A 22,230-nucleotide genomic window follows, 5' to 3' on the forward strand; every position below is an offset into this window, starting at 1 on the left:
ATCATTATTTTTTTAAACTCCCCAGGTGATCCTAAGGTAAGCCAAAGGTTGAGAACTACAGACGCAGAACTTTGTCCACCACTCTCTCATGGGTGGGGAGGCCCCTCTTGTCATAGCTTTGCCCAGGATATGTGTTTGTACTATCTGGGCCGTCAGTCTATGGGTTCTTCCTAACACCCTTCTGCGCCTAAGTGGCCCCAGCTTTGATCAGGTTCCTCTCTATGTCCAGTGGGAAGGTCAGACCCTGAGGACCCTCACACAGCCTTCTGGATCTTTCCCCCTGCTAACCTTGCTGGGCCACAGACAGTGGTCGTTTACCTCAGAGCCCTGCTAGAAACTGGCCAGCTCCCTCTGCCCTGAAGCGTCACTCAGTGGTCAAGGAGCTGGTCCTTGCAGACCCCTCAGGCCCTTGGACAGAGCCCAACCACCCATTTACCCAGGCTGGGCTGGGTTGAGCTAGAACGGGGGCCAGTGGCCAGGCCTGCGGTTTGGCTGATTATTGCCTGTTTCCCTATTAAGCAGATAGGCAGATGAATGTGTTTGGGGAAGCAATAAGAAGACGGAAATTTAGAGAGAACCCTCCTTCCCCTTATATCTTGGAAAGAGCTTTCCGAGCTAGGGATCGCCCAGCAGCCGCTGCCTGCCCGCCTGCCCCCATTTTTACCACCCACACCCCGAAAAGCAACTTTTCCCATGACTCACACGTGGCAGCTTGTGCAATTCTTTTATTATTAAATATATAAGCAGCTTCCTATTTTTTTTAAATAGATATTTAGATGACTTTATATAAAATAATTCACTTCCAAGTATAAAAACAAAATCTCACAGTGCGTGAGCCAATGTTCCCTCTCAGCTTTCCCAGAGAAAAGAAGGGATTCCTGTGCAGTCAGAGGAGACACCCAGAGGCAGCTCTGGGGCCCGCCCCGCTTCTATGTCACCAAGCACTCACAAAGAGCTTCTGCGGTGGGTTGGACATGCTTTTTTGACTTTTAAAATACTGTATGTTTAAGGAGGGGTAATGCCTTTTTTCTGGGGTTTTTTTTTTTTCTTCCAAGCTTCCATTTTTAAATACGTATTTTCTAGTATCAAATATAGAGTTTGTGACTAGAAGAATGAGTCCTCAGTGAAAGTTCGCTGCCCTTCCCTCGGCTGTCTGCATCAACCTGGGCAGGCAGGAGCCAGCGAGCCTCCCTTTTCGGGGCAGTAAGGGAAGACCCTGAGCCCTGGGATAGTAGCCCAGGCAGGGCAGGGTCTTCAGTGGCAGGGCAGCCAAGGAGGGACACAGCAGCACAAAGGGGCCAAGGGCAATCAACAGCCCTGTCGCCGTTGAGCCACGGCCATGGGCTAGGCCCAGGAAGCTAAGGCCCTCATAAGCAGAGATGAAAAAAGGTGCCCTGATCCCCTCTGGCCCCTTTCCCATCCTGGCTTGCCTGGCCAGAGAGGTGGTGGTAGTGGGGGCTGGAGTGAGAGTTGGAGGGTGTCAACTGCCTACTGGGGTCAGGAAAGAACAAGTATGGGAAGAGAAGGGGAGCTGGGTGCCAGTACAGGTGGCAGCCCAGCCCCAGGCTCCTAGCAGAGATAACCTACTGAGCTCCAGGTGCCTGCCGGCAGCAGCCATAAACTGTGGTTGGGGCGGGAGCCTGGTAGGGGGGAAGGAGATTGGGCTGGGGATCAGGGGCCAGGAGCCATAATATCAAAGACCCATTTTCTGTCAGAGCTCCACCCTGCACCCGTTTTGTCTCTGCCCTTCCCTCCTTCCCACCAATCACTTCCCTCTTGGGAGTGTCAAAGTGCAAGATGCAGAAACCTGGGCGAACGACATAGCCTAAAGACCAGCTCTGGCTAGCAGCCCGGGCGGTTCTCCCACCCAACTCCTCCCTGGGGTGTCAAAGGCCGGGTCAGGAGAAGGTTAGGGCTTAAGGGCTCCTTCCGTCAACAGGCAAGGCCAGCTCGGTGCTCAGCGCGGGAAGCTGGGAAAGGCTGGACGGGTGGGAGGACGGACAACTGTTTCCCCCGGGACAGCCAGGGCAGGCTGTACAGCAGGCAGGTTCAGTGTTCACAGTGCAATCAATGGTTTCCTTCATGAGGGGCAGCCTCTGCGTGGCTTCCTGAAGACGCTCTGGCAGGGGCTGGAAGGAAGTGGGAGCAGAGGCCAGACCTTGGTCCTCCCCTAGGCGTCAGGAGCAGGCCAGGCAGGTCCTGAGGACAGGGCTGGCCTCCCTTCTCTACCCAGCAACCAGATAGGACACTTAGATGAGCCGAGGGTGTAGAACCCTCTGCTGTTGGTGCAGACCGGCAGGCCCAGAGACCGCCTCTTCCTGTTACCTCAGCTGCATGTGTTTTCAGGAAATCCAGCTGATGCTGTCTCACCCTGCCAATCTCATGCTCCTCTCCTTGGAGACAAGTCCTTGCTTGCCGATGCTGGAATCTCTTGGCACCAGGTGGGTCCTCTAGGCATAAGGGCTCTTCCATTCCTCAGCCCCTGCCCTGTTCTTCCTCATCCCACAGGCCTCTGGGTTTCTCGCCCAGGTGTTGGCTCGGAGGGGAATGTGGGGAGGGCACAGCCCCTGGGGGCCAAGGGTCCTGAGACACGCTTGCCAGCCTTCTTCAAGCAGATGGGAGCCTCCAGGCCCCACAATAAATATAGGTATCTCAGGGAGCACCCCCTGGCCCTCTCTCAGTCAGTCAAGGGACAGAGAGGGTTGAGGGCAGAGGAACCCCAGCCTGGCTGCTCTGTTCCAGTCCTGGCAGGCGGGGGTGCTCATAGTGGGCAGGCCACCATCCCAGGAGAATGGCTGGGGAGGGATGGTGGTAGATGCCCCCATAACTTCTCCTCCCATGGAGAAACTGTCCTGTGCGCCCAGCTGCAGGGAGAGAAAGAAAGGCTGGTCAGCCGAGTGGGAGTGGAGGAGGGTCGCTGAGGACATGGGTGGGGGAGGTGCGGCGTTCCTGTGGGCTGTTGGTGGTGCTGCAGGAAGGGCTTCCTCCCATTCTTTCCCTCGCATTTCCAGCCACCCCAGACACCACAGAGGGGCCAGGCGGCCTTCCCTGGCAACAGCCCAAGCCTCTGGTCAGACTGGCCTCACCTCCTACCTCCTCCTGTGGAACCAGGGACCACAGGGGGAGGCAATGGGGCCTGATGGAGGTTTGAACAGGGCTGGGGGGAGGGGTCATTGCTCAGGCAGAGGGGCCTGACAAGAAGGGAAGAGGACACTTGAGTGTCCTTAGACCCCTCCTCAGGCAAGGCCATCTCACTGGCCTTTGTGCAGTGAATCTAAGGGTGACTCCTGCTAACTCTAGCAAATAAGAGGAATTTTTCATTTCCACCTCCACACCATTCATCAGTTACCACAGATGATATTCGGGACAGCAGAGCAGAGGTAACTGAAGAGGAAGAATTTGGGCCAGAATGGAAAAGTCTAGAGGCAGTGCTAGGACAAGGAAACTCCCACCATGCCATTAGGCATGCTAACCCTTGAGCTACCCAGCCTCCTCCTGGATGGGCCAAGGGACTTGCCACCCCAATAATTCATAGGAGTCAGGGCCCTGCCCTCTCCCTACCACACCCCCATCCTTGTCCCTTTGCCCAGCATCCTCAGAACGCTTTGTTCCCAGAGCAGAAATCCCCTGGACTCCATCCAACAGTTTGACTTTGACCCTGTGTGCAGCCTCCTACCCCGACCATCCATAGGCCCTACTGACAAAGCCTGGGAAGGGTATGGAGGGAAGATGGGACCACAGCCTTTGGCTCCTAGCCCATTCCCATGCTCTGGAGGGGAACCATAAACTGAACATGAGCCATGCTGGGTACAGCCAGGCCACAGGCCCTGCTGGGGCCCAAGAGGCAAGAAGGACCAGCTGGGAAAGCTCCGGTCTACTGCCCCCCTCTCCCAGTTCCCTGGGGTTGGCATGGTTATGTCTGAGTTTCCTTTCTGTGGCTCTGGGTCTCTCAGTGTCTCTTTCCGTTAGAGTAGCAGTCAGTCTGGGGCTGGCACTGAGTCTTCCTTGGGCTCCTGGTGCCCGGATAGGGGACAGCCTGAGGACTCAACCTGCTGATCTAGGTGGGGTCAGGATGTAGCCCCTGCCTGGGCTCCTCTCTAACTGAAAACTTAAGAGGAGGAAGAGGAAAGCCTGTGACAGGTGTGAGACTAGGCAGGCAGGGGAAGGTGAATGTGAATGCAGAGGGAGGGGACAGAGGGCTAAGACTGGGGAGGAGGGGCCAGCAACCAGTACAGTGAGTGGTGACCCTAGGGACCTCTGTCCACCCTATGCTCACCAGTCCTGAGGGACCTGGGCCATCCTCACAGCCCAGCTAGGGGTCCAGCTGATCTACTGACACACCTTAGTCTACCCTTCTGACAAAGTAGTCCCCAGGGTTCCAGATGTGTGACTTCTTGCTCTTCTCTAAGTTTGCTCCCCTGGTTTGGAGCATTTGCCAGATCCCTTGTCTCTCCAGGAATTGCCCAGGCCTGTTGCTGTACACATAGGAAGGCCTAAGGTGCTTGCTTGCATTTGGCACGGGGTATGACTGGCAACTTCAGTGTGTTGCCCCAATGACCTAGCCAGCCAGCCAGTCAGCCAGCTATTCAGTTAACCCAACAACTTGCTATTCAGGCAGTCACCAGCTAGCCAGTTGGTTAGTCAGTCACCCAGCCAGCTGGTCAGTCAGTCAGTCAGTCAGAGTCAGTTAGTTAGCTGGTTAAGTGGTCAGTCAGAAGGCTGGTTGGCTAGAGACAGCTGGCCAGGGCCAGTCAGTCAGTCAGCCCAGTCAGTTTACTGAGCTATTGCCAAGTGTGGAGAAGCCCTCCCAGTGCTAGAACCTGTGATAGAAGAAACACACAAAAAAGTGGTAGACACATTCCCTGCCCTCGAGGAGCTTACAACCTTGTTAGGGGTGCTGAATGTACACAGACACATAAAATAAGATTTAAAAACTTACAAAAACAACACCCAAATAAGTGCAAATCAATATAGTATTAACCAAATACAAAAGAACAAGAGGGGTAGGAATTAAAGGAGCAACCAGAGGGAGAGGGGGCACTCAGGGAGGCCTCTGACGGGGCTGCCTGTGGGCGTAGGCAAGGAAGGGAGGAGGGCCGGGGACAGGTGGGCTGGGGGAACAGCTGGGAGGAAGAATAAGAGCTACATCTTTATCAACAACGTGGGCAAGGACAATAGAAGGCACTCCTCAGTGTGCGGGAGACGCAGTTGGGATTAGGACTGAAAACAATTTCGTTAGGCCTGGGTGATGGGCAGAAACCAACAAGGTGGCTTTAACAAGGATGAATATAAACTTCTGCACTTTGGTTAAAAAAAAAAAATTGTCCAAGTACAGGATAGAGAAGGTCTGGCTTGACAGAGGTTTATGGGAAATGGGTCTAGGGTTTTTAATAGACTACAGGTTCAACACATGACAACACTATGATGCGGTCGTGAAAGAACTAATGCAATCTTAATCTGTATGAATAGAAGAATATTGTCCAGATCAAGGAAGGTAACAGTCCCACTGTACTCTGAGCTGGTCAGACAACATCTGGAGTACTGTGTCCAGGGCTGGGTGCCACATTTTCAGAGGGACATTGACAAACGAGTGTGTCCAAAGGAGGGCGACCAGGATGGTGAGGGGTCTGAAAACCATATCATATAAGGAATGTTTGAGGGACTTGACCACACTTAGCTTAGAGAATCCTTAAAGGGGACATGACTAACTGACTTTAAATATTTGAGGGCTCTTTGGAGAACTGGAGGGAGGACCAGTGTGGAGGGGGCAGAGCTACCAGTTTTGCTCGTGCAAGGAAAGACTTCTCAGAGTTATTTGGAGTTGGCATGGGCTGTGGCTAGGCAGGGAGCTTGCCTGGAACTGGGAGTGTGACAGGAAGCTGGCTGGGAGAGGGGTGGGACGCTTGGCCAAATGACCCCTGAGGGCCCTTCCAAGACTGAGGTTTTATGGCTCTGTGACTCTAAAGGCAGGGAGGTAGAAATGGCCTTGGTTGAGAAGAAGAACCAAAAAGGGAGCAAACAGAGGGGGAAGCTGGTACAAGGTGCCTGTTGAGGGTAGCTGCTGAAGGGGCTTGGAGGCCAAGCTGAGAATATTGGCTGTGAAGTGGCTGGCAGTGTAGAACTACTGAAAATTCCTCAGCAAGGTAAAGACTTTCCAAAAGCTACATTTGAAGAAGAGAATTTAAGTTGCTCTGGGATCGAAAGTGGTAGCAAGACAAGGGACCTGATGAAGAAAGAGGTCATTGTGCCTGGCCTCAGATGCAGTGGAGAGGCTGGAGAGGCAGGAAAGACCCAAGCGCCTGGCCAGGAGAGGGTGGGCCAGACCTGGCCATGGATTAAAAAAGGGAGCAGGAGAGAGGGGAAGGAGTTGAGCATGTGGGCCTTGCGTGGAGAACTGGTGGTGTCATCATTGGGTGGGGTACCTGGAAAGGTGTATCTCATTTTAAGGGGTAGAAGGAGATCAAAACCAGAATCTTACCTTAGAATTCCCCCTACACTGGTAGTTCCACCTGTCTCTCCCCATCCTGGGTCAGGGGGCTGCAGGCAGAGCACAGGGCTGGTATGAGACTTCAGCAGGAACAAGGGAGAAAGGGACCCCCTCAGCTTACCCTCCAAGTCCCCTGTGCATGTGCTCCAGCCCCCTCAGATTTGGGACACCCGAGATTGCCTAACCCTGGGAAGAAATCAGGAAAAAACCCAGATGCATAGGAAAGAGGGGAGGCCCCTCATTCTCTCCTGTATCTTCAATTCCTCAGTGCAAGTGGGAGAAGGTCCTCCCTTCCCAAATCTAGAGGGAAAATCAGTCCCTAGTCTGATCCCAAGTCAGGCACCCAGGGCCCTAACCCAAGGCCCGCCTCACCTGTCCTCTGGCTGCTCCATGGGAGAATCCACTGTCTGAAGCTCTCGATGGCTCTGGGAACAGGAAAGCAGACTCACTGAGGAGCTGGGAGAGGCTGGTGGCCCCATCCCCAGGCAGGGCAGCCCCAGGAGTTGATGAGAGAGTTGCCAGTCTCCTGTCTTGCCCCCAGCTACCCAGAAGTGGGGGGATCAGCCAGAGGGCCAGAAGACAGCCATGAGGCCTCCCTGCTGGTGAACCCCAGACACACTCCCCCTCTCCCCATGCAGACTGTCTCCCATGGGTCCTCATGTCCCACCAAGACTCTGCAGAGCCCCAAGGGAACGCGCCTGCCTGACACACACACAGCATCACGCTCCTCCTTTGCCTACCCTCTCATCTGGGTTCTCATCCTGCTGTTGTCCCAAGAATATTCTCTCCCACTTTCTTCTGCTGCGGTCCCTTCCCTTCCTGCTAACCTTAGGACCAGCTGAGCCTTCCGCATTCTTGAAGAAGCCCCCCTTCCCGACCTCCCCAAGCTCTGTGCTCAGTCAGCCTCCTCTCTCAGTGTCTGAAGAACCCAACCTGCACCTCCACCCTGCCCCCCAAGAGCTGACCTCCTATCCCTCATTGCGCTCTTCTTACCCGTCGCTTCCACCTGTAGAACAGGAGGCCACCAACGGCCAGCAAGACCAGGATGATGCTGGGCACCAGCAGGTGGAAGACAAACCCGGGGAGCTGGGGGTCAGAGTGTTGCACGTGTTGCCTCCCATGGCCTGTGTCAGTCAAAGGAACGGGGTTAAAACGGGCCTGGGGCCTGGCCGCCCCCTCACTTGCTGGTCCTCCTTCCAGCTCTGTGGGGCTCCTCCGGTCCCGGGTGCTCCTCTTGCCCTCTAGCTCCCTAAGGGGCAGCACACTGCCCCCTGAGTGGCTTCTGGGAAGCCTTGGCTGAACAGAGAGGGTGGAGGAGCTACTGAGGCCTTGTGGGCGCAGCGACGGAGTCCTGGGAGTACTTGGCTCCTGATGGTCTCTGGGCAGGGCCAATAGACTGTCTGGCTTCTCAGGTATGTGATTCCAGGCCTGGCCCATGGGCTGGACAGGGCCCACACCGGGCAAGGGGGTGCCAGATATGTGTGCTGGCTTCTGGCCTGCTGTTGATCTGGCAACTGGAGAAGATGCCGAGAAGAGATTGCTGGGCCCAGTGGTCTCTGCCTGGATGCTGCTCCCTCCCAGCCTGGAGGGCGAAAGCTCAGACCCTTGGGGTATAGAACCCTCACTAGCCTCTCCAGAGGCTTCTTCTAGGGCCCAGTCAGTGCCCAACACGGAGTCAAGAACATCCTCCATCCCAGGGGTGGGGGCCCCGACAGATGGGTGGAGCTGAGGTGAACCAGAGGTGGGGATGCCTTCGACACCTGGGGTCTCCGGAGACTCAAAATTCTGGCAGGTGCTCCTGGGTGGCCGCTGCTTGGCACTGCCCGGGTCCACTGCATGAAGGGGCTGCTCACTGGGCAAGAAGGAGCCATCCTCTGTCCCCTCAGAGTCAGCCCCAGTCAAGCCAGCCAGAGGGACCGCTGAGGGGGTGAGGGGCTGGCGAAGGGAGACAGAGGCCAGGTCACTGCTAGGGGTGGCTTTGGGGTACAGGCAGTTGCAATCAGGCTTGGTCACCACATCTGAAAGAACCACAGAGAGAGGGAGAAAGACGGGGAGGAAATAGAGTCACCAGCCTCCAGCACAGCTCTCCCAGGGTAGGCCAAGACAAGGGCATGGGTCTGGGGTACCCTTCATCCCCTAACTCAGCCCTGAGGCTGAGGAGAGGACAGGATGGAGCAGACGCTCATGACACAGGCCTCAGGCAGAGGAGGTGAAGACTGCAGGCTCTCATGGGTCAAGAGCAAAGAGGGGGCTTAGATGCACAGGCTGCGGGTCAGTGTCAGGGAAGACAACAGAGAACAGCCCGCGGTAGAGTTCCAGCCAGCTACCAAGCCAGGGTGAGCAGCAGCCAGGCCTTGAGGTTGAGAAGTGGGCTCCAGGACTCACACAAGACACCCTCAAGCCAAAAGACACCACGCTGGTTGGAAAGCAGAGAGATGGTTTCATGCACAGCCAGGGACCACACAGCCACAGCCACAGGCGGGAACCAACTGGAGCTGGAACATGGCCACGGCTTGAGGCCTTGGCACTGAGGCAATGAGATTGGACTTGGCCACTGGCAGGTTGCAGGACCTCAGCCCCTGCCTCAGGGAGCTGTAGGGGGACACAGGACGCAGAGACGAGGACACGCAGGGCACACACGTATGCAGCTGGGCCAGCACTGGGAGAATCTGAATGATGCTCAGACTTCAAATCCAGCCTTGTCCCTTGAGGGGACACTCAAAGCATCCTGGCGACTTCTGGAGCCAGGGTATCCCGGTGATTTGCAGCGGGGCTTCTGGAGCGAGGGATCTGACTCCCAAATGGGGCCTCTGCTCTCTCCATGGGACCCTCCGTGTGTTCAGGCAGCCTGCAGCGCCCGTGGGGAAAGCCTCCATGCCTACAGGGCTCTCAGAGAGGGCCCTTTGCCACTCCCTGATCTCGCAGCCATCAGCATGATCCTTCTTGATGCCTTGGCATGCAGACATATGTGAGTGTGCATGCACACACATGCCAGAAGAGATATGTGCCCAGGAACGCCCAGAGGTGTGTGAAGCCACATATGTACACAAAACAAGCACGTTTACACACACAGGAGCACGAGTAGCTGCCTCCCTGGGGGTCCCTCCAGCCCCACACCTCACCTCCCGGTCCCTCCTCTGTCCCCTACATCCTCCCTCCACCATCCACTTGCAGGCCCCCTGGACTTACCGTGGCTGGAGCATTTAGCAAAGCTGTCACTGCAGTTCTTGCTGAAAACTTTCCAGTTGTTTGTAAGGAGATTCTTTGTTTCGTTAAAGACATTCTTGATCTTCTCCAGCAACTGAAGTGGCGTCTCAGTGAAAGTTCGGACACAGGCCTGGAAGGAGAGCAGGGAGCCCCTTTGGTGAGCATGTTCATTGGCCCCATGTCCCTAGCCCTTTTGTCAAAACACCCTTGAACTTTCTCGTATCTATCTTCTTCTTCCCTTTCACTTCCTCCTTCCTCTCCTCACTGGTTTGCAACAGAACCAACCCTGAGGTTGTGGGACATGTCATTTATTCATAGATCCATTCAATACAAATTATGGACCAGGCATATGGTAATTACCTGGGAACCCTGCAATGAGTGAGAGTGGGGTGGTCCCTGGTGGGGTTGGACATTGAGTATAGCAGGGGCTTTTGCATTAAACACACTGTTACAAGGGTGATGAGTCCTGTGAAGAAGTACTGAGTGCTCTGAGGGTGTATAACAAGGGGGACTCAATGAGCCTGAGGGTTTAGGGAGAATTTCACCTAGGAACTGATTCAAAGATGAGCAGGAGTTAATCAGGAAGGGAGCATGAGGTGGAGTGTGCAGAGGGTTGTCCAGGCAGTGGCAATAGACTGTGCAAATGGTCCTGAGGCAGGACAAAGCCTGAAATGTTGAAGGACTAGAAGAAGGCTAGGGTGCCTGCAGCAGTATCATCTAGGGAGAAAGTAGTGAGAAATGTAGCTGGAGAGATGCCAGCAATGGCCAGGTCTTGCTGGGCCCTGTTGGCCATTTCAAGAACGTTTAACCTTTTCCTGAGAGAGAAAAAAAGAAAAGAGAAGAAAAAGAAAGAAACAAAACATCTGAAAGGTTGCTGGGAGGGGGAAGTGGCATGGTAAGGCTTGGGTTTTAGAAAGATTGTCCTGCTGTGGTGTGGAATGTGGGATGGAACAGGCCACAGGGCATGTGGGACTTTCTCTGGCATTGGCTTGTCTTGGAGCGAGGGCTGAAGGTCCCCAGCCCTAAGTGGCCTCTCTCACTGTGCTGAGGCTGCTTTCTTCTGCTTGTGGGACCCAGGCCCCCAACATCCACCAGAGCTCTGAGAAGCTTCACATACTCCTCGTTTTCCTCCCACCGCTTAGGCTGCTCTGTCTCAGTCCCCTTACCAGACAGACTGCCCTGACTTCTAGGTGAGGCATTCCTCAGGGCCCAGTCCTGGGCCTGTTTCTCCTTTCACACTAGGCAATGCCAGACATGCCCATCACTTCATCTATGGCCTGTTTGCCCTTGGCTCCCAAATACCAAGTTTTTCTTTCCACTGAGCCACAGAGGGAAGAGCTATGGGTTTTACTAAGCTGTGGAGTCCTGGAGCACATCATTGTATTCCCCATGGCCTATTCACAAAACTGAAAAAACCAAACCCGTTGCTGTTGAGTCAGTTCCAACTCATAGCAACCCCATGTGTCCGATTAGAAATGTGTTCTAATCTGGGCTAAATAGGGTTTTCAATGGCTGATTTTGGGGAGGTAGATCACCAGATCTTTATTCTGAGCATGGTAGGCCCTTAATAAATGTTTACTAGATGAGTGAATGAGAAGTCCTGGGCTCAGCTCCAGCGCTCACCAGCTGTGTGACGCTGGCCAAATGAATTATCCAGTTTGGGCTCATTTCCTCATGGGTAAAGTCAAAACAATAATCCCTGCCAGCCTCTCCCCCAAGGTTGTCGTAAGAAAGAGGTAAGCTGGCTCCCTCTCTCTCCTCCCTTCATAAAACTGTCTCCTCCACACTTCCCTTCATTTTTTATGGAGAAAACAGGAACCACCAGACAGAAGTCCCCTATGCTCCTCTGTTGCAGCAGCGGGGTACCCTTTCTCCTCAGGAGCTCCGTTCTTCTCAGCTCCAAAGGATCCCTCCCTCCTAGAGTCTACCCCTCACCGTCCAGTGTGTACCCACGTGGGGTCTCAGGACTGCTTATATCATATCATGGGTGGGGCTACTTGTTAAAATGCATATTCTTGGGTCTACCCTCAGACCCAGTGAGTTAGACTCTTTGGGGGAGTGGCCTGGGAATCTGCATTTCTAACACACTTTCCAGGTGATTCTTATGAGCCTTAAAGTTGGACCACAAATTTAATACCTTTCATTAAAAAATTTTCCTACTTCAACTTCACATCCCTCCAGCTACATCTCTCTGTCTCTGCCCCCTTTTAGAGCTGAGTTCCTCCACAGCATTGCCTCCACTTCTTTTCTATGCACCCTGATCTGGCACTAGCCTCTAACAGCCACCTGCACGTGGCCAAATCCAATGGATACTTTTTGGCCCTTACCTTGCTTGACTTCTCAACACCATAAGGTGGCTACTTCCTCCATCTTGAAACATCCTCTTTCTTGGGTTCAGTGACACCACATTCCCCTGGTTTTCCTTTCACCTCTAGGGCTGCCTCTCCTCTGCCTGACCTCCAAATGCTTGGGTACCTCTGAGCTCAGGGGGCTGGTTCTTTCTGCCAGTAGGCAATGATATAGTTTCAAGGCTTCATAGGTGACCCATATGCTGGTATCTCTTCTTTCTCTCTCTCTTATCTGTCTCTACATATCTATACCTCAAGACACTATACCCAGCTGCCTGCTCAAAGTCTCCATTCACTCATTTCACAAACATCTCGAGTTTAGTGTGCCCAAACTGAACGCCTGCTCTTGTTCCACCCTCTGATCATCCCCATATCAGGATCATCGAGACGTCCAGGTGCTCAAGACAAAAACCTGGGACTCGTGACTCTTCCCCCTTTCCTCAGCTCCTCACGCCCACTGCATTTACCAGGTCTTGTTGGTTCCACCTCCAAAATCTGTTAGAACATGCCCACTTGCCTCCACCTTCACTGCACCACCTAGTCCGAGCCATGATATCTCTAGCCCGGACTCCCTGCCTCCATTTCCACTCCTACAGTCCACCTTTCACACAGCAACCAGAATGGCTTACAATGTCTGAGTCAGATTATGTCACTTGCCTGTTCACAATGGCTTCTCTTACACTTAAGACAAAATTCCACATCTTTAAGGCCCCAAATGAGATGGCTCCTACTTCCTCCGCCCTCTTCCTTTCATGTCCTGTGTCCAGTCATGCTCGCCACCCTTTGGATCCCTGGATGTGCACGTTCCTGTCCCCCTGAGGGCTTTGTGTTTCGTGTCCCCTGGGCTGGAACCCTCTTAACAATATATTGCTTTCCAGCTCTTATTCATCCTTGGATCTCAAATGAACATTTTCTTCCTCAGAAGCCTGTCTCTTCTTCCCCACTCCCATCTCCATTCAAATTAGAGACCTCTGTTTCTCTCTCTCAGAACCCTGTGTAGCTCTTGTTCACGGTTCACTATCTCACCTACTCCAGTTCTTCCTTCCTCTGGTTTACTTTTCTCCAATGCAACTACCACCATCCTACATGCCAAATGTTTTACTTATACGTTTTGTTAACTGTCTCACCACCATCAACACCACCCCCAAATGTAAGCTCCATGAATATAAAGATTTTTGTCTGTTTTGATCACAGCTGTTTCCCAGTGCCTAGAACAGTGCCTGGTATATGGTAGGCACTCAATAGCTATTTGTTAAATAAATGAATAGTCCTTATGCTTGTAATTATATCTATTTGTGTCATTGTTTGTTTAATGGCTGCTAACCTCACTGGACTATAAGCCCCATGAGGGCAGGAACCATGTGTTTCTTGCTCACGATGACACTGTCAAGGCCGAGTACTGCGCTTCCTGAATAGTAGGTCCTCAGTAGGGGTTTGTGGGTTGAAAGAATGAATGAGAAAGCGTGTGAATGATGACATGAAGGGAGGTAGGTGAATGCACTCAGTGCTGCAGGCACAATGCCAGTGAAGGCCAAGGTCAGTTGGCCAGGGGTCCTTGAGCAGTGGATGGTCCCACCACTGCTTGTACTCTCCACAGCTACCCTCTGCCCTTACTCAGTGCTGCCAGTTCCAGGACCTTCCTACCTTGTCCTGCTCTTCATCATCCTTGGTGAAGCAGCTCTTTAGCCTAATAGAAAGTTCCTGAAGCTGCATGGTGGCATTGGCATTGGGGGTGTTGTCTTTGAAACGCAAGGTGTCCTCCATTATGTCTTGCACCAGGAGAAATGCCTTCTTAAGGTAGCACACACGATCATTCTGAAAAATGAGAATCTAGAGGTTATGGCCTGACTGGTGCAGCCTAGAGACCTAGGGTCTGTGCTAGATACCCCCATTCCAGGAAGATGGAATGCTGCAACCTGACCTACCCCACCACTGGGGGAGGCGGGTAACACTCCAGTAATAAGGAAAATGCCGTACTAAATTGCTCTTTCATTCTTTCTCTTTGGGATCTGGCACTCCTGGGGTTATGGGATACAGGAAAGGAAATGTGGGTTCTGATCAGACAGACCTTTGGATTTCTGGAGGTTGAGGTTGAGGCTTTAATCATGATGGGGACCTATAGGGTGGGTGGGCTCTGGGGAATCCCTCTCTTCTTCTCTCTTCTTCCCTCTTCCTCTCCCTCCCTCTCGGCTTGACTTCACAAAAGTCCTACACCATCTGACTCCTTCTAATCCTCCAGTGCATACTGGCACTGGAGACCACCTCATGGTCCAAAGAATAACATCAGTATTTCATTCATTCATTCATTCAGTCAGTCATCACTCATGCCTTTAACAGCATTTACTAGAAACCTGTTGGCACAAGTGCTGCTAAGGATACAGAGCTAAAGCAGACAGGGTCTCTGTCTTCGATGAGACCACCATCTCTTCAAGGAGACAACTCAAACCACTAATAATGGTGAACCAAAGGGCTCAGTTCTAACAGAAGTGTGTATGGGCAGGTGTGCGGAAGCTCAGAGGTGAGACCGACCTGTTGATATCATGGCAGAGGTTTTGTAAGAGACATGAAGATGAATACACATGGAATAAGGGCTGAGGTGGGGGCAATTGGAAAGGCATTATAGTCGTAAGGTAGAGTTTGTAGAAAGACTTGGAGACAGAAAGGAGCAAAGAATGGGGGGTGGTGGGCGGGCTGTGTGATGGGAGCTCATAATTGCCAGGCTAAGCAACCTGGGCTTTCTCCTGTTGATCAGGGGCCTTCCACACATTTTGGGGAGGGGAGTGAAAGCAACAGGCTGGGGTTTCAGAAAGCTCCCCCTAGTGGTGGTATGAGGGGTGCACTGGAAGCAGGGAGGCCGGTTAGAAGGCCCTCAAATTGTCCAACTAACTGATGAGGAGGGGCAGATCCCAAGCTGCCTGGGAGGCAGAACCAGCAGCTCTCTGGCTGGTTGGGTGTGTGGTAGGAGGAGGAGGGAAAGAGCTGGACTGACTCCCTGGATCCTGGCCTGTCTGGTGGATGGAGGTGACACCCTCAGGCCAAGCACATGACCTGGAAGTATTGGTTTGCTTTAGGTTCCAGAACTAGCCTTCCAGGGTTCAAATTAGTCCTCCAGCACTTACTAGCTATGCTCCTTTAATCTGTCTGAGGATAAAAAACAATAGCAGTGTACCATATAGTGTTACTGGCAGAATTAAACTGGAAAAGTGCCTGGCACATAGTAAGCACTTGATACGTGCCATGACAGGAGAAGGGGAAAGCAGGGTACTTGCGCCATGAACCATACCCAGCCCCAGACCCTGGCACTCCACACATGAGCACCTCATGCCCCCAGCCTGCCTGGCTCTAGGATTTCTTCCATCTTCATGCATTCATATATACCCCACCTAAACAAACAAACAAAAAAACCCAAACTCGTTGCCATTGAGTCGATTCCGACTCATAGCAACCCTATAGGACAGAGTAGAACCATCCCATAGGATTTCCAAGGAGCGGCTGGTGGATTTGAACTGCCAACCTTTTGGTTAGCAGCCAAACTCTTATACAGGCTGTCACGTGGAACTCGTAAATAGCCATCACTCACCAACTGGTTCTGGTCTACAAACTCAAAGGGAATTTTGCACGAGGTCTGCATCTGACTGTCAATCTGTAAGAGAGAGCGGGCCAGTGGTATCAGAGTGGCTGAGGCTTAACTTAGCCTGCCTCATAACAGGGACTGGAGTTTTGGGTCCATCAGGATTTGAACATCTTCTACCTCCCACAACCACACCTGGAAAGACGGAGCCAAGGCTAGGGGAGGGCTGTAGAAGAACAAGGAGTCTCTTCCTTCCACCTTGTACCTGATGAAATCTAACAGATGGCAGCTTGTTATAAGGAAGAACTATCTAACAGAGTATACAGAACAAAATCTCCCCTGGGAGGTAATGAGCTCCCTGTCATGGCAGGAATTCAAGCAGAGGATGGATGATGTCTGGGGATTCTGGACCTGGAGGGCTGGAGCTAAATGTCCTCAAGGCCCCCGCTGGACCCCAGCGCAGTGGCTCTGTGATTCTAAGCCTCAGAGAATGCTGTGGCTCTTGAGTCTAGCTTGCATGACTGCTGCAGCTACACGCAGGAGGAGTGGTATAGGGGCTAGAGGGATGGGAGGCCTAGCCTGTAGGCCCCAAGCACAGGGCCCTGGAGCTGGCCTTAGCTGTGGTGCCCCACCTTGCCTGGCTGGCCAGAGGGATGATAAATTCCCATCTGAGCAGGATAGCAGCCATGATAGGAACCTGATTATGCCCGGCTGGGCCATGCCTGGAATGACTCTGTGGGCCGAAGTAGAATGGGGCACCGACTCCTTCATGGCCTAGATGAGCAAGCCATCTCAGCCCTGGGGCTCGGGCAAGAGCCAAGGAGTGGGGGCAGAGGGCTGAGAGTCAGGCAGCAGCCTCCCTTCCAAATCTGGCAAGGGCCTTGGTGCCAGGCTGGTGGCATATCTAAGAGTCCAGGAGCTGGAGGCAACATCTGGACACATCAGGCACTGTGCTGGCTCCCTGGAGGAGGCATCTCACTAAGGGAGAGCAGACCTCAGAAGCCTTTTCAGAGTCTAGAATTGATATTCCTGGGGAATTATTAACACAGGCAACCAGCTGAAAGCCTACCCCGTCGTCCACTGCCTGCAGGCAAGTTAGAGAGGGTTTCAGAGCTGGGGGGCCAGAGGCCCTTACATGGGAAGGTGACTTAGGGGAGCATCAGTGAAGCTGGGTGGGAGCTACAACCACATTTGCGTAGCCCTGTTTCTCTGTCTGCATCCCCTCTCTTTGACCCTGCTCCCTGGCTCCTGCCTCAGTTTCCCCAGTGGGGAAGAAGTGAGGTAGGCATGGAAGAACACTCACCAGCTGCTGTAGGATCGTCAGATGGCCATCCCTAATCAAATGGCTACAGTATTCTGGCACCGCCTCGGTAACACTCGTGCTCACCAGGAGACAGGTCAACAGCAGCCGGGGGCCCAGCCATGTCTGCGACAGAGAAGGTGTCATTTCTTCCCAGCTCTTACTCTCCCCAGGAGCTCCCAGGCCCTGCTGAGGGCAGAAAAACAAAGACTTTATACCTACAGTTCTACAGACTCTGTCCCTCACTCCAGGATGCAGTGGTCCCCAAATGCAGCTTTGCTGGGATTTCCTAACAGCCATGACACAAACTTGCTCTCCATTGATAACAACTCAAAAGTTACCTCCTCCAAGAAGCCTTCCCAGATCCACCCAGGCCAAGCCTGACTACATGTTAAACTTCTAATGATAACATAAATAATATGCCTACCTGTCTAAATTCCTCATTACACAGGAAAATCCTTGAGGGCAGGACTTGCATCTGCCCATTATCCTGTCCCTGCAACATCAAGTACTGAGCTAGGCACCTTCTGAGCAGCCCACTCCTCCCAAGTTTACATTCATGCACCAGGTTTCAGACTGCAAGCCAGAGAGTTTTTCCTGGGCCCAGGCCTTCTTCCCACCTGGCTCCACAGAAAGGCCTGGCTCTGCCCCGGGCACAACCAGTGGTCTCAAACTCAGTTTCACTGGGAACCCATTCCTTGCCAGAGACCTCTTGGAGCGCTGGGTGTATGTTTTGAGGATCCCAACCAATTGACTGCAGGTACCAATGCTAGCTCTGAGCCAGCCCTGGCTGACACCGGCTAGCGAAGCCCTATCAAGCTCTGCATCCAGCCAGCCCAGCTCTTATCATGGTGGGGACATTTTTCTGAGGTCTCTCCCTCCTTTCAGCACCCACCTGGCCCTGTCACTGCTCACTTGCAGAGTGATGGAAATAGCTCCTAATACTGTGTCACTTCTTATTCCTTCCCTCCTCCTCACTGAGGTACCCTCTGCCCTCTCCTGGCCTTAGGTCTCCCTTTGTCCAGCCAGAGGCAGAGAGACCCTTGAGCTTTCTTTCCTAGCTCCAGGTTGCCTCCTGAGAGCTCCTGAGCCTCCTGTCAGCTGACGCCCCCAGATTTAGGGAAATACCGGCAGGGTGGGGTGAGGGTTGGCACCTCCCTGGCCTCTGGGATCTGGGCTCAGTCCCAGTAATACAGATGATGAGACAAATACTGCAAATAAATAGCACATTGGAAAAACACAGAGAGGCTATGAAACAGCTCACAACAACATGCTGATTTACACATAGTGAAAGGCCCAAACGCGTGCCAGCTCTTACCGGGGAGGAGATGCAGCTCTGGCCGGGCTACCAGGGAGGTTGCAGGGAGAAGGGGCCTTAGTGAGGCCTTGAAGGATGGAGAGGAGTTGGAGGCAGAGAGAAAGAGGGAGGTCTGGAGGGAAGAGGCATAGGGTGGCCCAGTGCCATTCAGCACAGGGACCGTGCAGGTCCTGGCCTGGCCTGAGGAAAGGGGAATGTGGAGGAGGGGGAGAACAGCCATGAGGGGGCTTGGAGTTCTGTTGGGCAGTTGGGGAGGCAGCCCTGGATGAGAATGGCTGCCCAGGAACCTGGGGTTCGACACCCATCGGAGGAAACTGGGCCATGCAGAAAGTGTGTCTCTGTCCCAGGCTGGCTGCCATTGAGGCTCTGAGACCCTGGTATAAATGGTATGGAGGAAAGGACCCTGGGGAAAGGGATGCTCAGGAAGACAATCCTGCCACAGGCATGTCAAGATATAGGTGCTTGAGGACAGTGAGGTGAGGGCAATGCTTAACCCCAACGGATGCCTGAATTTTGGAGAAATTTCAGGCATTAGTTTGGGGAGCACATACAGGAGGCTGACTTTAAAGGTGACCAAAGGGGGCCGCCCCTGGATCTAGGGCCCCAGTTCTGCCTCAGAGAAGAATCTGGATGGACACCCTAGGGTTAACGCTGTGACTTGCATCTGGCAGGGCTGACTCTTCTCCCTCCTCTTTTTTTCCTTCTGTCCACCAGCCTCTGCCTCTATGGGGCAGCCTCAGAAAGTATCTTTGTTGCAGGTTCAGAGAGATGTGGGGACATCTCAGATCGGCCATCCATCCTTACCTGCCTCCCATCCTGGTCCATCATCTCCATCCACAGGTCTCTGGAGAGACCCTGGCATGACTGGACCCTTGGACTGTCCCTGCCTAAAACCAACCCCCTTTTCTTTTCTCCTCTGGGCATCAGCTCAGCCTTCCTCATGGTCTCACCCTCCAGCCTCTTTCCTTGTGTTTTGCCCATCACTTCCCCCTTCCCCCCTTTCTCCTCTCAGCTTCATCTCCTCTCTCTCTCTTTCAGTTGGGCTCTTCCTCCCCTGTAGTTGTGTTCTTCCCTCTCCCTCTCCCTCCACCTGCAAGCTTTTCCCCCATTCCCACACATTTTTTCTGCTCCTCTTCCCACCAGGTTCCTCTTCCTATCTCCAGGATTCCTCAGAAGCAAACCCACTGGAAGACCATTTACAGTACTGTTCATTAACAGTGTCATGCGCACCTTCTAGGAGCTGCAGCAGCCGCTATCCACCATTGGGGCCCCGCATCTCCCATGCAGTCCTGAGCTCCCCTTGTCCTGCCCAAAACTCTGCAGAGCCAAACCCACCTTCCACATTCCTCACCACCACCAAGCTCTGGATCTTCTCAACTGACCAAGACCAGATTTTCTACGAAAATGTTTCAGAGCTAGCACGTCCAAAGCCAGGGTCAAGTCAGCTCTGAGGCCTGGGCCCCCCAAGACGGGCTTTAACCCAGCCACTCGAGTCCCATCAGCTGCCTGTGGGCTGGAACAAGTAGTGGCTTGTCTGCCTCCTTCCCTCTACCAGCAGGTTGCTTGGCATAGGCCCTGGTATTGTACAAGCCTGACGATCCCTGAACTTTCCCCACCCAGAAGCGCCCACTCCCCTGAAGCGTCTGGAAGCCTGTGAGTGGCGGAAAAAGAAGGTGCCCAGTGGGGAAGGCACCAGACCCACACTCGGAGCGCAGCCACTACTCCTGTCCCTTGGCGGTGCCCGGTCAAAAGGTCGGGAAGCCGGTAGAGGCAGGGGCGCCGTGGATGACACCGAGCCTCTGCCCGTGCCTGGGAACCCCTCTTTGCTGCCTGTGGAGGGCTCAGCGTTCCTCTCCATGCAATGGGGTGAGCTGCCTTCTCCTTGCCAGGGAAGCGTCGCAGCCCCGGGAGCAGCCGCAGGGCCGTCCTCGGGGGCAGCTCTGCGTAAAGGAGGGAAGGAAACCGCAGCCCGCCGCCGCGGCGGGAAAGCCCGTGCAGCCGGGGCGCCCGGAGGGTCCGATGAGGGGGGCCGCGCCGCCCTCCCGCCTCGGGCCCGGGCCCCGCGCTGCCGCCGCTGCTTACCGTGGGAGGGCAGCGCCCGGCGGCGCCTCGGGCGGTCATGCGGGCAGCTGGGTCCCGGCCGGGCGCGTCGGCCGCCCTTGGTCTCTCGCCGCTGCTTGAATGGGCGCCCGGGCTGAGGGGCCGCGCCGCGCCGCTCGGCTGTGCCGCGGTGCTGAGACCCGCGGCGGCGCGGAGAGACCCGAGGCAAACTTTCACTTTCCCCAGCCGAGCTTCACTGGCCAGCTCCTCGGCACAGCCTTTTAAGCGGGCTGGGCATGTGGTTTATGGGAAATCACCCTGGACATGCGCCAGGCACACACACACACACACACGCACACGCACACGCACAGATACACACACACACTCTCTCTCTCTCTCTCTCACACACACACACACACACACACTCACTCTGGAGGCCCACTGAGCCGCCTCCCCATCTCTTCCCCTCCCCCAGCTCTCGGTCTGGTCTTCCCGGCTTGTCTTTCCAGTCGCCAACTGTTTTCTTCACGAAGAGAACGCGGGCTTCACCGCCTCCTCGCCCTTCTGCACGCCTGGCCTCGTATCGAGCCTTTCCTTCTGTGCTCTGCAGGCAGATCCAGTGCTGTCACCCTCTTTCTAATATTTGTCCCAAGGGACTTTCCCTCTAGGCCTGAAAATTCCCAGACCTAAGCAGGAAATGAGAGCAGGAACAGGCACTGGGAGAGAAAGGCAGGCACTGGGGCCTCTCCCGTGCGCGGCTGTAGCCCCTCGAAGGAGCTTGAGTCAGCAGATTTGCCAGCAGCCCCTTCCATCCTATGCAGGCCCGAGGTAGCCCGCCCAGCCTCTTGTCTCGCACGTCCTGGTGGAAGGGGACACACAGGGAGGCCAGCCACCTGGCCAGGAGGTGAGGGAATGTGCCCTGTGATGGTGAGCTGGGAGGGGTCTGCTATCTGTGCTGGGAGACACTCGGGGCATTTGACTTGTGGGTGATGTAAATACTGGCTGGGACTCGTGTTCCCTCTGGCAGGGCAGGATTGGAGGCCAGGCACCTGGGCCCTGCATTTCCCCTGATGCTTTTGGAAATGGATTCACAGTGATGATTAATCACATTTTGTTTCTACATGGGAATGAATCTAAATGAACCCTAATAAGATGAGCCTATTAATTATCATGCCAACTTCAGGTGCTTTTCCTTTCTTCATTTCGTTATACTTCAAAGTGTTTCAATCTTTCTCTGAGGTTGTCCCCCCATCCCCTGGGAAATATATATATATATATATATATATATATATATATATAACCAAACTCATTGCTGTCCAGTCGATTCTGGCTCATAGCGACCATATAGGACAGTGTGGAACTGCCCCATAGGGTTTCCAAGGAGTGACTGGTGGATTTGAACTGCCAACCTTTCCGTTAGCAGCCTAAGCTCTTAACCACTGGGCCACCAGGGCTCCATATATATGTATATGGTATCTCTTCTCACTTGTCCCACATACCCTTTGCTCCAACCCCCCAAAATAACCTTACAGCCCATGCCTTTGCTCATACTGGCCTGGCCCCTCTGGTTGGAATGTTCTTCCCCTTTCCTCATTTGTCCTGATGGCAAACTCCTCCTCCTTCAAGGCTGAAATTTACCTCATCTTCCACCAGCAAAGCCTCCCACAACTCCCTGGGTAGATCAGTCGTTCCCTTTCCTGTGTTCCCACTGGACTTATTCCTCCATAGTAGCCCAATCAGTTATTTATCATTCATTCATTCTTCACATTATTTTACAAAGTATTTAAAGTGGTCCAGATTAAGGTAGCATTTTAAGGATTAAGGTGATGGCTATATTCTGCCTCCACCCTAGACAGAAACTTCCTCCAGGGTGACACCTGTGTTCACTTACCTCTGAATCAATGGTGCCTAGCGCATAACAGATAGCCAGCTAATGGTTGAACTGAATGAGGCAATTAG

The 22,230-nt window shown here is 53.7% G+C and overlaps 1 protein-coding gene across 7 annotated transcripts; it reads right to left on the reverse strand.

Moving 5' to 3' along the window:
* Positions 1-705: 705 nt before the first annotated feature.
* CSF1 (colony stimulating factor 1) lies at positions 706-20,895 on the reverse strand. Of its 7 annotated transcripts, XM_049880139.1 has the most exons (10): positions 20,314-20,891; positions 16,917-17,102; positions 15,623-15,685; positions 13,687-13,857; positions 9,677-9,824; positions 8,248-8,505; positions 7,481-7,611; positions 6,860-6,912; positions 6,479-6,537; positions 706-2,864 (listed from the first exon to the last, which is right to left on the reverse strand). In XM_049880139.1, the coding sequence occupies exons 1-9, from the start codon at positions 20,350-20,352 to the stop codon at positions 6,492-6,494; spliced, it is 1,095 nt and encodes a 364-aa protein (XP_049736096.1). In that variant the 5' UTR covers positions 20,353-20,891; the 3' UTR covers positions 706-2,864; positions 6,479-6,491. The 7 variants fall into 7 exon arrangements, with proteins under 7 accessions (XP_049736096.1, XP_049736097.1, XP_049736098.1 ...); XM_049880140.1 differs by lacking the exon at positions 8,248-8,505 and having other exon boundaries at positions 20,314-20,895; XM_049880141.1 differs by lacking the exon at positions 8,248-8,505 and having other exon boundaries at positions 16,917-17,039; positions 20,314-20,894.
* Positions 20,896-22,230: the final 1,335 nt, after the last annotated feature.

The sequence above is a fragment of the Elephas maximus genome, chromosome 3, assembly GCF_024166365.1.
Source record: "Elephas maximus indicus isolate mEleMax1 chromosome 3, mEleMax1 primary haplotype, whole genome shotgun sequence".
Lineage (NCBI taxonomy): Eukaryota > Metazoa > Chordata > Mammalia > Proboscidea > Elephantidae > Elephas > Elephas maximus.

Coding starts and splice junctions, on each gene's coding strand:
- CSF1 (XM_049880135.1), bottom strand. CDS start 20,352: ATGACCGCCCGAGGCGCCGCCGGGCGCTGCCCTCCCACG. Junction 17,103..20,313: donor CCGGGCGCTGCCCTCCCACG/GTAAGCAGCGGC, acceptor TTCTGCCCTCAG/CAGGGCCTGGGAGCTCCTGG. Junction 8,506..9,676: donor TGCTAAATGCTCCAGCCACG/GTAAGTCCAGGG, acceptor TGGTTCTTTCAG/ATGTGGTGACCAAGCCTGAT.